The sequence below is a fragment of the Saccopteryx leptura genome, chromosome 6 (assembly GCF_036850995.1).
Source record: "Saccopteryx leptura isolate mSacLep1 chromosome 6, mSacLep1_pri_phased_curated, whole genome shotgun sequence".
NCBI lineage: Eukaryota > Metazoa > Chordata > Mammalia > Chiroptera > Emballonuridae > Saccopteryx > Saccopteryx leptura.
The window spans coordinates 195920565-195932919 of record NC_089508.1 but is presented as its reverse complement, the minus strand read 5'-3'; the positions used below and the strand labels follow the sequence as shown (position 1 = coordinate 195932919).

The window sequence follows — 12355 nt, the reverse complement described above, 5'->3', positions numbered from 1 at the left end:
ACGCGTCCGATCGGCAGGTTTCTCCCGTCACGCCGGACGCTGTGATGTCCTGGGCCCGTCTGAGGGCTGTCAGAAGAGACTGTGAGGGAATGGCAGTGTGCTGGCCCCGAGGCAACTCCTGACACAAGCACTTGGGGTGCCACTGGCTGCACTCAGGGTTCTTGGGCCAGAGGGGTCTGGAGCTCACAGTCCACCCTTCATGGGGAAACGTTCTGCTTTGCCCCTTTCTGAGAGGAGTTGCCAACCCTGCCCCCAGCAGGTGTGCAGCACACAGGCGGGCAGGGGTCACACAAGGCAGCTCCACGTGCCGGCCCCTTCGGGACAGAGCTAGGTGGGCAGCAGGCGGACCCTGGGTGCAGCAGTGCGAACTCTGAGACAAGATCCTGCGGCCGGACCTAGCGTGCGGAGGACCCGGGTTCGATTCCCGGCCAGGGCACACAGGAGAAGCGCCCATTTGCTTCTCCACCCCTCCGCCGCACCTTCCTCTCTGTCTCTCTCTTCCCCTCCCGCAGCCAAGGCTCCATTGGAGCAAAGATGGCCCGGGCGCTGGGGATGGCTCTGTGGCCTCTGCCCCAGGCGCTAGAGTGGCTCTGGTCGCAACATGGCGACGCCCAGGATGGGCAGAGCATCGCCCCCTGGTGGGCAGAGCGTCGCCCCTGGTGGGCGTGCCGGGTGGATCCCGGTCGGGCGCATGCGGGAGTCTGTCTGACTGTCTCTCCCTGTTTCCAGCTTCAGAAAAATGAAAAAAAAAAAAAAAAAAAAAAAAAAAAATGAAGATCCTGCGGCCGGAGCCTCAGGGCACAGACTCGGCTCCGTTTCCACATCCTCCTGGGGCAGGTAGGTGGCTGAGAGACCGCTCCTTCCACCCACCCCCCAACGCCCACCCCCTCTGAGGGGCTTTGTGCAGCCAGTGGTGACGAGCTGTGAAGGGACTGGTCTTGTCCTCCCGCCCGATGGCGCAGACAGCCAGCGCCCTGGGCGCACGGCGTTCATGGAAACGCCCAGAGGGACCACGTGGGAAGGTGACTGCTGAGTGTCTGTCGGTAGCACTTGGGGCCAGGCCACCCTTCCCCCCTCTGGCTCAGAGGGAAGGAGTAAACTGCTTCAAAGGTCCTGGGTTTGGTGTTTTTTGTGAAGCTAAAATGTCCCTCCCCTCGGTCCCTGGAAAGTCTTGGGGACCCACCTAGGAGGTGCCAACGTCTTGTTTTGCCAAATAGGACAGAAGGACAGAACCACCAGAAGGAAGCCAGACACAAAACCTGACGCCGTGTCCACGGGGCGTCTGAAGCCGGCCACTCCCCCCGCGAGTGTGACCATCCCCGACTCGTGCAGGTCAGTGTCAGGAGATGTGTCAGCCCCACAACAAGGAGAACCCGGGCCTCTCTCCCCGTTTCAGGAGAGGGCTCAGAGGGGACGTGGGCTCCAGGAAGGGGCCGAGGCACTGGCACAGCCACCGGCACAGCCACCGGCTCCCCACACCCGCGTCCAGCCGCACCCCTGACCTCTGGTGAAATTCGTGAGCCGACCTCCTGCACTCGGGCATGAGCTGTGGCCAGAGCTCTCGGGAGCGGGGGCCTGGACTGGCGTCCGGACATCTGCGGTTTCTATGACATCGGGACAGGCCTTCCGCTCGGCCTCACTGGACCTTCCGGAGCACAGGCCCCTCCTCAACGAGGACTCCGTCCTTCTCGCTGGGCAGCTGTCCTCGGGAATGGTGTCCGCACAGTCCCCCGCCCAGGGGCTGTCCCCGGGAGGCCCCATCTCCCTGGCGGGTCCTCCTTAGCTGCCTCCTGCGGGTTCTCACCACTCGTTCCACCGTCTGCCTTGCCCCTGCTTTTTAACCTGGAAGAGCGTTAATCGGCGAAGGTCTCACGTCCTCACACTGAGGACGCCGCACAGGTCCCCCGCGTGAGCCGTTTCCTGCTTCTGAGGTCCACATTCTCCGTGGAGGTCGAGCTCACTCGTGTCCGTCGGCCACACAGAACTCCGACACGAACCCACAGCGTGTCTACCCCCCCGGAACGATGGGCGCGGGCCACCTGCACTTTGCCGTTGCTGTGAAAAGTGCTAAAATGAGCCTCCACGCCCCTCCGTGTTCTTCACGCCCAGGGGACGCTCTCTCTTGAGGTCTATCTAGAAAGGGGAGCGTGGCGGAGTCGGTCCTGCCCTACGACCCCGGCCTCATCGCCACGGCCTCCGTGGTCGTCCCCGGTCCTCCATCCGCATCCTCAGCACTTCCGTCCCCGCCACCTTCACTGCGGCCTCTGTTCTCCGGGGCACGAAATTTTTTCTCAGCTAATCCTATGCTGCAGTCTGTTTTCTGTCTCCCGGGATGCGCCTTCCTCCTGGCTGGGCTCCTGTCCAAGCTGGACATAGGGCTGGGGTGGAGGTTCCTCCCATCCAGTCGGTCCTCAGTGTGAGGGGCGAGCAGGGGCCCTTCCCGAGTCTGTGGTCTAGATGAGGGGACCGGCGGGGCGCAGCCACTCCAGCCCTGAGAATCAGCCGAGTGTCCTTCCCCACAGGCTCACCGCACGCAGCCGGGGCGTCGGGCAGCTGACCCCGCCGAGCCTGCATCCTCCGGCCTCAGCCCCAGGTGGACACGCCCAGCCCCACACCCCGTGCCCTGTTCCTTTATCTTTCTCACTCCGCTGCGTCCTTAGGGAAGGGGGCACGCCCCGCTCACCACCTCTACGCAGAGTCTGGCTGGGACGTTGTAGCAGGAGGCCGGCTGGGTGGCTAGCCCCAGGGGCTCCTGGAGCTATGATACCCGGTGGTCACTCACCTGCCCAATGAGGTCCCTTCCATGGTCACAGTCTAGAGCCGCCCTGTCCAGAATGGAAGCTACAGCCCCCCGCGTTTACCGTTCACACGGACTAGGATGCACGGACACGCAGGTGCGCAGACTGACCCAGGATGGAGACCTTGCTGAGGAACTCCTCGTACATCTTGCGTTTCCGCAGTGTGCTGCCCTGTGCGGGAGAGAGGCAAGCGGAGAGGAAGGTGAGTCTTTGTGCCCGAAGCCCCCCCGACGTCACCAAATTTCCCCAAGTGACTCTGAGCTCCGCAAAGGACATGAGCACTCCACACCCTGGAAGCACCTCCCGTGGCCAAGAATCAAGGGAGTGGCTACCATGTCCCATGCCCAGCGCCTCGTCCCAAGCCAGAAAACCCCAAGGGGCATAGTCCTCGCCCCGAGGGGCACAGTCCTCGCAGGCGCCCCCATCTGCTGCTGCAGGACTGAGGCCACGCTCCGAACACGGAGTGACGGGTGGCCTCGGTGGGCGAGCTACAGGTGTCCTTAAAGAGAACAGGCCCTTCTTGCCTCCCTTCCTGCTCGCTGGGACACGGAGGCTGTGGCGGGAGCTCCCGCAGCCGTCCTGGGCCTTGGTGAACAAGGGAAGCTGGGTGTCAGGCCCCACAGAACAACTCAGACCTGAGCAGACCTTCCCTAGTTCTCCACCCTGAGAAGTAACAGGTGGTTCAAGCCACGACTCTGAGTATCTGTCACACCCAGTGTGGCACCAGCCTCTGCCACAGCCCCTGACCCTCCCCCCACTGTGTGGGGAACAGGGCTAACCGGTTAGCTAAGAGCGTATCAAGGAGTGACAGGGACATCTGCAGTGCTACGCTGGACAGGGGTCGGTGGCTTTGGCCTCCCTCCCTCTCGACAGCGCCACCAGGGGGAGGCCCACAGAGGAGCCATGGTGTCTCGGGCCGACCACCAACACCCTCTGGGCAAGCTGCCGCAGAATGACCCCTGGTCCCACCACACCCACACATGGCCCAGAGAGTTCCCAGGCCAGGGCCACCAGCCACGCCGCTTCCTGTATGACCCACAGAAACCATGTTGAACAAGAGTCCCATTGTTGTCACGGGCCACTCAGTTTGGGGGACATTTGTGACTCAGCCGCTGCTCACATGTCAGTCAAACCCGATCCTAGCAGAGAAAACCGTGAGCTCTCCCCAGGCTGGTGTAAAAGCCCACCCACCGCCGCCGCCCGCCACCCACTGGCCGCAGTGGACACGCGTCCTTTGTCCCACAGGCACCTGCACGGTGGTGTTGACCTCCATGGCTCTTCCCCATGCCCCCCCATCCCCCCACGCACAGGTGGCCGGGGTTCCTGCAGGCGGGTGTCGGGCACTGAGCGTGTGTATAAGGAGACAGCAGGAAAGGAGAGCATGAGGCAGAGAGGCAAGGCTCCCGGCCCACAGAAGGGCCCCAGCGCCCGGGCATCTGCCCAAGCCTTCATCCCCAAGGGACACAGCGTGGAGCGTCTTGCCCGCCACCTGAGAGAGTCACCGTCACATTGTTGCTGGTGTTCACCAAGCGCCCTGCACGGCCCTGCGGTCAATCAGTTCTTGGGGAAGTGAGCACCTTGGAGGAAACGGTCCAAGTCACCCTCTGCCAGTGGTGACACAGGGGCTACCTGTCCGGCCTTCCCTGACCCCTGCCCCTCAGGGCCACCCCCTCTCCCACGGACGCCGTGCTGTGGCTCTAAGTTCTAAAGAAGATTCTCCCGATTAGAAAGTCCACTGGTGTCTCCACAGATAGGGCCCGTGGACGGCAACTTTCTCACACGGGAAAAGGGGAAGCCCCCGCCCAGGGGCGGGAGGAAGAGAAGTGGCCTGGAGGACATGGACCCATGGGCAGTGGGCAGACGCAGCCCCAGTCCTCTCTGTCCCGGGCCCACAGGCTAGACAGGCCAGACGCACAGCTCATGGGGCAGCCCTCCAGCGGGGGGGGGGGGGGGCAGCCAGAGGAGGGAGGGACCCAGGGAGGGGCTCACGGGAAGGGCCAGACGAGAAGCACGTGGCACTCACTGCCTGTCCCCAGACAGCTATGACAAAAATGCAGCAGCCATAAAGTGTGGGCAGGAATGTCAGTCCCCAGGACAAGGGATTTTCCATAATTGTCACTTCTGCTCCAGGATGTTGTGCTGACCTTTCCGGCATCTCCTGCTGCTGGACACGGAGCACATACAGCACCTGCGTGTCCCCACACACCTGCGGCTGTTCCTCCAGGCCCAGGAGCCACACCCCCCAGGAGGCAGACTGAGCCACGACAGGCACAGCCCTAGGGTGCTGCCCCTCCCCCAGCCACACGTCCCAGGCCCTGCACAGAGGACTCTCAGCCTGCTGCTTGAGAGAGAAGGGCACTTGTCAGGCAGATGAGTGGGGGTTTGGGCGTGCCACCTCCGTCTCTGAGCCTCGGTGAGATGGCGATTATAAACAGCTCACCCTCATTGAGCCATGGTCAAAGACAGAGTCTCAACAACCATTTCCTGTGTTGTTGATTGTGGTGATGATGGTGATGATGGTGATGATGATGGTGATGGTGGTGGTGGTGATGGTGGTGATGGTGATGGTGATGATGGTGATGATGGTGATGATGATGGTGATGGTGGTGGTGGTGGTGATGGTGATGATGATGGTGATGATGGTGATGATGGTGATGATGATGGTGATGGTGGTGGTGGTGGTGATGGTGATGATAGTGGTGATGATGATGGTGATGATGGTGATGGTGATGATGGTGATGGTGATGGTGGTGGTGGTGATGGTGATGGTGATGATGATGATGGTGGTGATGATGGTGATGGTGATGGTGATGGTGGTGGTGATGGTGATGGTGGTGATGGTGGTGATGGTGGTGGTGATGGTGATGGTGGTGATGGTGGTGGTGATGATGGTGATGATGGTGATGGTGGTGATGATGGTGATGATGGTGATGATGGTGATGGTGGTGATGGTGGTGATGGTGGTGGTGATGATGATGGTGATGGTGGTGGTGATGGTGGTGGTGATGGTGATGATGATGATGGTGATGGTGGTGGTGATGGTGATGGTGGTGATGGTGGTGATGGTGGTGGTGATGATGATGGTGATGGTGGTGGTGATGGTGGTGGTGATGATGGTGATGATGGTGATGGTGGTGGTGATGGTGATGATGGTGATGGTGGTGGTGATGGTGATGATGGTGATGATGGTGATGATGGTGATGGTGGTGATGGTGATGATGGTGATGGTGGTGATGGTGGTGATGGTGGTGATGATGGTGATGTTGATGGTGGTGGTGGTGATGGTGATGATGGTGGAGATGATGGTGATGATGATGGTGATGGTGGTGATGATGATGATAGTGGTGATGATGGTGATGGTGATGGTGATGGTGATGGTGATGGTGGTGGTGATGGTGTTGATGGTGATGGTGATGATGGTGGTGATGGTGATGGTGGTGATGGTGGTGATGGTGGTGATGATGATGATGGTGATGGTGGTGGTGATGGTGATGGTGGTGATGGTGGTGGTGATGATGGTGATGATGGTGGTGGTGGTGATGGTGGTGGTGGTGATGGTGGTGATGGTGATGATGGTGGTGATGATGGTGATGATGATGGTGATGGTGGTGATGGTGGTGATGATGGTGATGATGGTGATGATGATGGTGATGGTGGTGGTGGTGATGATGATGGTGATGGTGATGGTGGTAGTCATGCGCTATTTACTGAGTACAGTGAAGGAGGACTATGGGAAGGTCAGCACACTCTAACCCCAACCCCAGACCGCACATGACCCCCACACTCCTAGACCAGTCTCGCCCTATCTGGGCTTCAGCATCAGGAGGGTGACCGTCGGGCACCACATTCTTTGTATCTTGCTCTCAGCTCCTCTCTCCCTCAACTTGCTACCAGTGCTCTGACAATGGCGTCTCCACCTCAGGCTGGAAGGCTCCTTGTCTGCTTCCCATTGAGAGGCAGGGGACAGCCACCTCGGAACAACTTGCCCACTGCTAGGTGGAGTTAAGGCCTCTGTAAACAGGCACTCACCGTGCTCCGTCCACAGTGGGCCTGCCCCTGGGAAGAGGTGAACAGAGGACGCATGGAGAGGCCTCCCTGTTGCTACCAGATGGCGGTGCCTCCTGGGCCAGCAGCTTTCTCTGTCCCTTCTGGGTCTTTCCAGGTATGGAGGCTCAATGAGAGGTCCTAACCTGCTCATATCCACTAGGTTGCTCAGTGTGGGGTCAGGGCTGGCACAGGACGGCCTTGACCCAGGCCGATACGCACACAGAGCTCCGCACTGTGCTGGACGCACCTGTCCCCTCCAGAGGAAGGGTGACACACATGTCCTGATGAAGAACTTAAAACTAACAGACCCTCCCCTCCCACAGACGTCCTTTCCCTCACACTCACAGCCGAGATGAGCTGCCTCTGCACTCACCACCAAAGCCAGGAATCGAGCTCCCAGTGGTCCCCCAGCTCCCGTGGTGGGGTCCCCGAGTCCAGCCCAGGGCACCGCAGTGGGCCCTGGGCAGGGCCCTGGAGCCAAGGGGACCCTGGGCATGGCCCTGGAGAAAAGGGGACCCTGGGCATGGCCCTGGAGCCAGGGGGACCCTGGGCATGGCCCTGGAGCAAAGGGGACCCTGGGCATGGCCCTGGAGCAAAGGGGACCCTGGGCATGGCCCTGGAGCCAGGGGGACCCTGGGCATGGCCCTGGAGCAAAGGGGACCCTGGGCATGGCCCTGGAGCAAAGGGGACCCTGGGCATGGCCCTGGAGCCAGGGGGACCCTGGGCATGGCCCTGGAGCAAAGGGGACCCTGGGCATGGCCCTGGAGCAGGTGTCCAGCCCCCACCCCACGACACTTCACAGACAAGGGGCCAGGGGCCCCGGCAGGCAGGTGGGGTCTCGGTGCCGTGGCTCAAGACTCAGGTTCCACAGGTCCCAGGCATGTGGGAATCTGCACTCCTCTGCCCAGCCTCTCCCACAGAACTCTGAGCTCTAAACACCTGGGTCCCATGTAAGATTCACATGAACAAAGGGTCCTGAAGTTTAGAAGAAAGAAGGGGGCGGTGGAGGAACGCCAGCCTGGGCTAGGCACCAGCAGGGAGCTTGCAGGGACGCTGAGCCCTGGGCCCCGTGACCTCGGGCAGGTCCTCCCATTTCAGGAGGTAGCACTCTCCCTGAAGACACCACTGAGGTCCCCTCCCCGTCCTTGTGCCCCACGGCATCTCAGCTTAGTGCTAAGTGGACGCACAGGGACCCACTCATTCACAGCATCAAATTGCCCAGATGAAGGCCTGAGGCAGAAGCAGCAGGTCCGGCAGGACACGCCCTGTGGGTCGGCACACTGTCATTTTGCCTCCAAGCAGGCGAGAGGCTGTGCAGACTCCCGGCACAGCTGTGGCTATTCTTAGCACACAGGGACCCAGAATTAACACAGAGGAAGCGCCGGCTGCCTCAGTGGTTTGGGAACTTCCCTGAATATAACGTTCCAGCCACAAGAATCTCACAGCCAAGAAGGGTTCAGTGTGGACGGTGCCGGGAAACAATGACTTCCACACACCCCCACACCCCCAGCCAGGTGCATCCAGGAGGCAGGAACTGAGTGCCTCTTCTTCCGAAGTCACCGTCTCCTTCAGAGGAAGGACGCCTCAGGGCGCCCGGACCACAGGGAAAGACAGAGACAGAACAGGTGAGCAGACAGAGGAGAGAGAGAACACTGTGTCTACTGGCACCATCCCGGGAGCTGGGCCGTTCCTGGTGTGTCCACGGTGGGTGCTCAGAGACACTGGCCAAGAGGGGCTCCTCATGTGCAGGGACACTAAGATAAACATGCCTGCGTCGTGATGGAACAGCCACTCCGGTGGGACCAGGAGAGGCCACAGGCTGACACTGTGTCCCTCCTTCCTGTCACGATGCTTCCGAGACCGGCAGCCTGGGACAGGACGCCTCTTTCAGATTCACACCTGACTGAGCTCACCAGGTCGGTTCCCGGACTTTCCCTGAGACCCCCCCCCCCAAACCACAGCTGTTCCCTGGAAACACACCACCCGGGCTGGTCTTCAGGAGACAACCGAGCCCCAGAAGGCAGGTGGGAGCAAGCACAAACAGGTCCAGCCCCTGGGAGGGCTGGTAGGGAAGAGGCCTCAGTCTCCTGGCAACATGCTCACCTGGTCACCTCCCCCCTGGTGGGCAGGGACACCTGGGTCCCAGGCCCCACAGAAGCTGGCTCTGAGCAAGGACATCAGGAGGGCTGGCCCGGGGGCTTCCCTAAGCAGCACCCCCTCCCTGCCAGGCTCTCCTGGACCACCCGACCTGCCCCTGGTCACCTGGGTGAGCCCAGGCAGCCGAGGGGTGCAGCTTCCCCAGGGAAGGGCGATTGGCCCTCACTCAGCAGCCTCTGCCCCATGATAGGAAGGAGGGAACAGGAGCTCTGGGACCACAGGGACCCCAGCAGCACAGACACCCAGGTCCTTCCCATTCCTTCTCCCCTCCCTGAGTCAGCGGGCTCCCCGTCCTCACTAAGATGACCCCACGCCAGTCCAGACACAGCCGGGCACAGGTGGGTTCCGGCCACCCTTCTGCAGAGACCCCCTCGGGGGCTCCCGGCTGCGTCTCTCACCATGGACTCTCGCCGGCCCACGAAGACTGCACGCTGGCCCCCAGGGAGCGCTGCTCCCACCACCCAACACTCGCACTCAGGACCTCTGCTGGGATGCCACCTTGTCACGGGAGGGGCCTCTGGCCAGTGTGTGAAGCAGCGCCCCCCCCCCACACACACACTCAGCTTTACCCTTCTCTGCTTTATTCCCCCCGGGAACCGTCACCATCCAGGGGGGTGTGCCAGCTTCACAAAGGCGGTGTCACATCTGTGACGGCCCCTGTGGCCCCCCGTCCCGCAGATGGTGCCTGGAAACCATCGTGTGCAGGACACGCACTGGGCAGGCACAGGAAGACCCTGCCCTCTCCCTTGGGGAGGGTCATGAGCCGGTCTCCTGTGAGCACCCGGACCAACCCCACTGCCCTCGACAGACCACGGTGGCCTGTACCTGAGAGGGAGCCCGAGCTGACAGGGGCTGAAACACCTGGGGGTCAGTCCCACGTGAGGACGTCTGAGGCCAGCAGTCCAGCCGCACAGTGCCCTCCGTGCCCCTGAGACCAGGCTCCCCACGCCTCTCTCCACCTGCTTGGTGATGGCGTTCATTCTCAAAGTCACCTCATGGTCCAGGATGGCTGCGAGAGCTCTAGCCATTGTGACACGTTCCCGAGAGCTAGGACCAAGTAAGGGAGGCAAAAGGGCTTCCCCAGACACCTGCTGCCTTTAAAGAAGCTTCCCAGAATCCCCCCCACACACACACCCAGCTCCCAGCTCTGCCCACCAAGCCGCTGGAAAAGCCGGGCCTCCCAGCCGGCTCTGGTCCTGGGCCCGGAACTGCCTCTCGCCGGCACCACTTACCATGAGGATGCGGCGGTAGCTGTCGCGGTCGATGCCCCAGAGCTTGAGGTCCGTCTTGGCTTTCACAGTCGCCGCCCTGGGGGTGCCGTAGATGAGCGCCAGCTCCCCAAAGCTGCCGCCCTCGCCGATGTTGGTCACCCACTCTCCGTTCACATACACCTGGGGGACAGACGAGAAACATCATGCGATGCTTGGGGTCACACCACAAGGGGCCCTGGAGCTGGGGACAATGTGGCCACCAGCTGAGGCCCACGGCCGGTGGGCGGAGCACCGTGCTCTCCTGCCCAGGCCTGGCCAAGGTGCCCACCTCCCCCAGCCCTGCTCAACCCATCACTGAGTTCTGACTTCAAAACCCCTAAGGCAGCCTGACCTGTGGTGGCGCAGTGGATAAAGCGTCAACCTGGAAACGCTGAGGTTGCCGGTTCAAAACCCTGGGCTTGCCTGGTCAAGGCACATATGGGAGTTGATGCTTCCTGCTCCTCCCCCCCTCCCTTCTCTATAATAAATAAATAAAATCTTTAAAAAAAAATCCATTTAAAAAAAAAAAAAACAAAAAACCCTAAGGCAGGCGGCCCTCAGTGGTCAGTGCCAGTGGGACAGGCCAGGGCTGGAAATGGAAGCCGCCCACCTGGGGCCCTGGTGAAAAACAAGACCTGCCTCCTCCCCGGTGGGTCTTCCACCCAATTCCCCACGGACTCTAGAGGGGGGGGTGGTCTCTCTGGGCCTCAGTTTCCCTGGCTGCACACGTATGAGCTACACTTGAGGACATCAAAGCGGCACGCTCCTGCCCTGAGCGCCTCCAGCCACCCCCAGCCTGCGACTCTCGGGCCGTCCTCCTTACGACGGCAGCCAAGCTCCCGGGCCTGCGGTCAATGGGACCGGCCAGGCCCCGCCCAGAGGGCCCCCAGACAAGATTCCCTTTCAGCCTCATGGCTGGTGCCTGCACAGGGTGCCCACTATGCACTGACCGCGCAGGTTCTGCATCCGTGCGAGGACAGTGCAGATTGTCAATTATGCAGAGCTTGTTACTACAAACTGGCACAAGGCACGCTTTATCCCCTTCGCGTGTCAATGAGCGTAAAGAACTGTTCCCATCGGAGAGACGGGCGCACGTCGGGGGAGCACGGATTGCGATGAGTCATGGAACCCATTCTTGTCGAAATCAATGACTCATTATCTCGGTCATAACTGGTGCACAGAATTGGCGAGCTGAGGAAAACGCCACGCAGGTGATGACCCCGTCACCCGTGCAGGAGGGTCGGGGAGAACTGGTCGACCACGGAGGAGTTTCGAGGGAAATGGAGACAGCTGCGCAAGAAGAGGCTTCCCAGCGGCGTGCGTGCGTCTTTTCCGAGAGCCCCCCACCAGCTGAGGGGGCTCTGGAACCCCACCACTCAGGCTGAGCACAGAGATCCCCACCCCTGGCCCCCGCCTCACCTGTCACCCCCATGGTGCCCTCTGCCCCAGGAGGGGAGTCGGGCACACAGGGGCAAGAACTGCCAGCATCCACTCAACAAGGTCCACAAGGAGTCAGAACCCACTGTCCTGTCCTCCCCGTGAGCAGCAGTGTGCCCACCTGGTCCAGCTCTTCCATGGAGGAGGGGCATGTGGAGAGACGACCAGCCGTCCTGGGGTCTCGGGGTGAAGGGATGGCAGAGGGCGTGCTCCAGAGCCTCTGCCTCGTTTTCTCACAGGGGAGTGGGTGGTGAGGATGTTTACATTTCTGTCCGATCTCAATATCATGGAGCAGTAATGTGCAAATATCGAGGTGCACAGATCCTGAGTGTGCAGTTTGGCAAGTTTTTTCTGCCGCTCAGATCAAGGTGTGGGGTCTCCAGGAACCCCTGGTGTCCCTGCCAGGGGACAGGCCCCCTAAGGTATCACATGTGTTAAAGAAGGATCACATGGCACATCCTTCCGCTGCCAGCGTGCATCTGTGAGCCACAGGTCCAGCCCACTCATCCTCATGGCTCTGCAGTGGCGACCTGTCCTGTGTCTGGCCTTGGGCTGCGACACGGAACGCTGGTGTGAATGCTCCCTCTGGGACTCACACGCCACCCTCTCTCGCGGGGAAGTGCCTGGGGTGGCTTTGGCTGCATCACAGGGGACGTCACGGTCTCC

General features: G+C 61.1%; 1 protein-coding gene across 2 annotated transcripts in view; it reads right to left on the bottom strand.

Annotated features, from left to right (window-relative positions):
* Positions 1-12355, bottom strand: part of PRKAR1B (protein kinase cAMP-dependent type I regulatory subunit beta) — a 71800-nt gene that overhangs the window by 15990 nt on the left and 43455 nt on the right. For both annotated transcript variants that reach the window (XM_066343022.1, XM_066343021.1), the window contains exons 7-8: positions 10235-10393; positions 2909-2969 (exon numbers count right to left, since the gene is read on the bottom strand). In XM_066343022.1, the coding sequence (XP_066199119.1) occupies positions 2909-2969; positions 10235-10393 (220 nt within the window). The remainder of the gene's footprint in view (positions 1-2908; positions 2970-10234; positions 10394-12355) is intronic.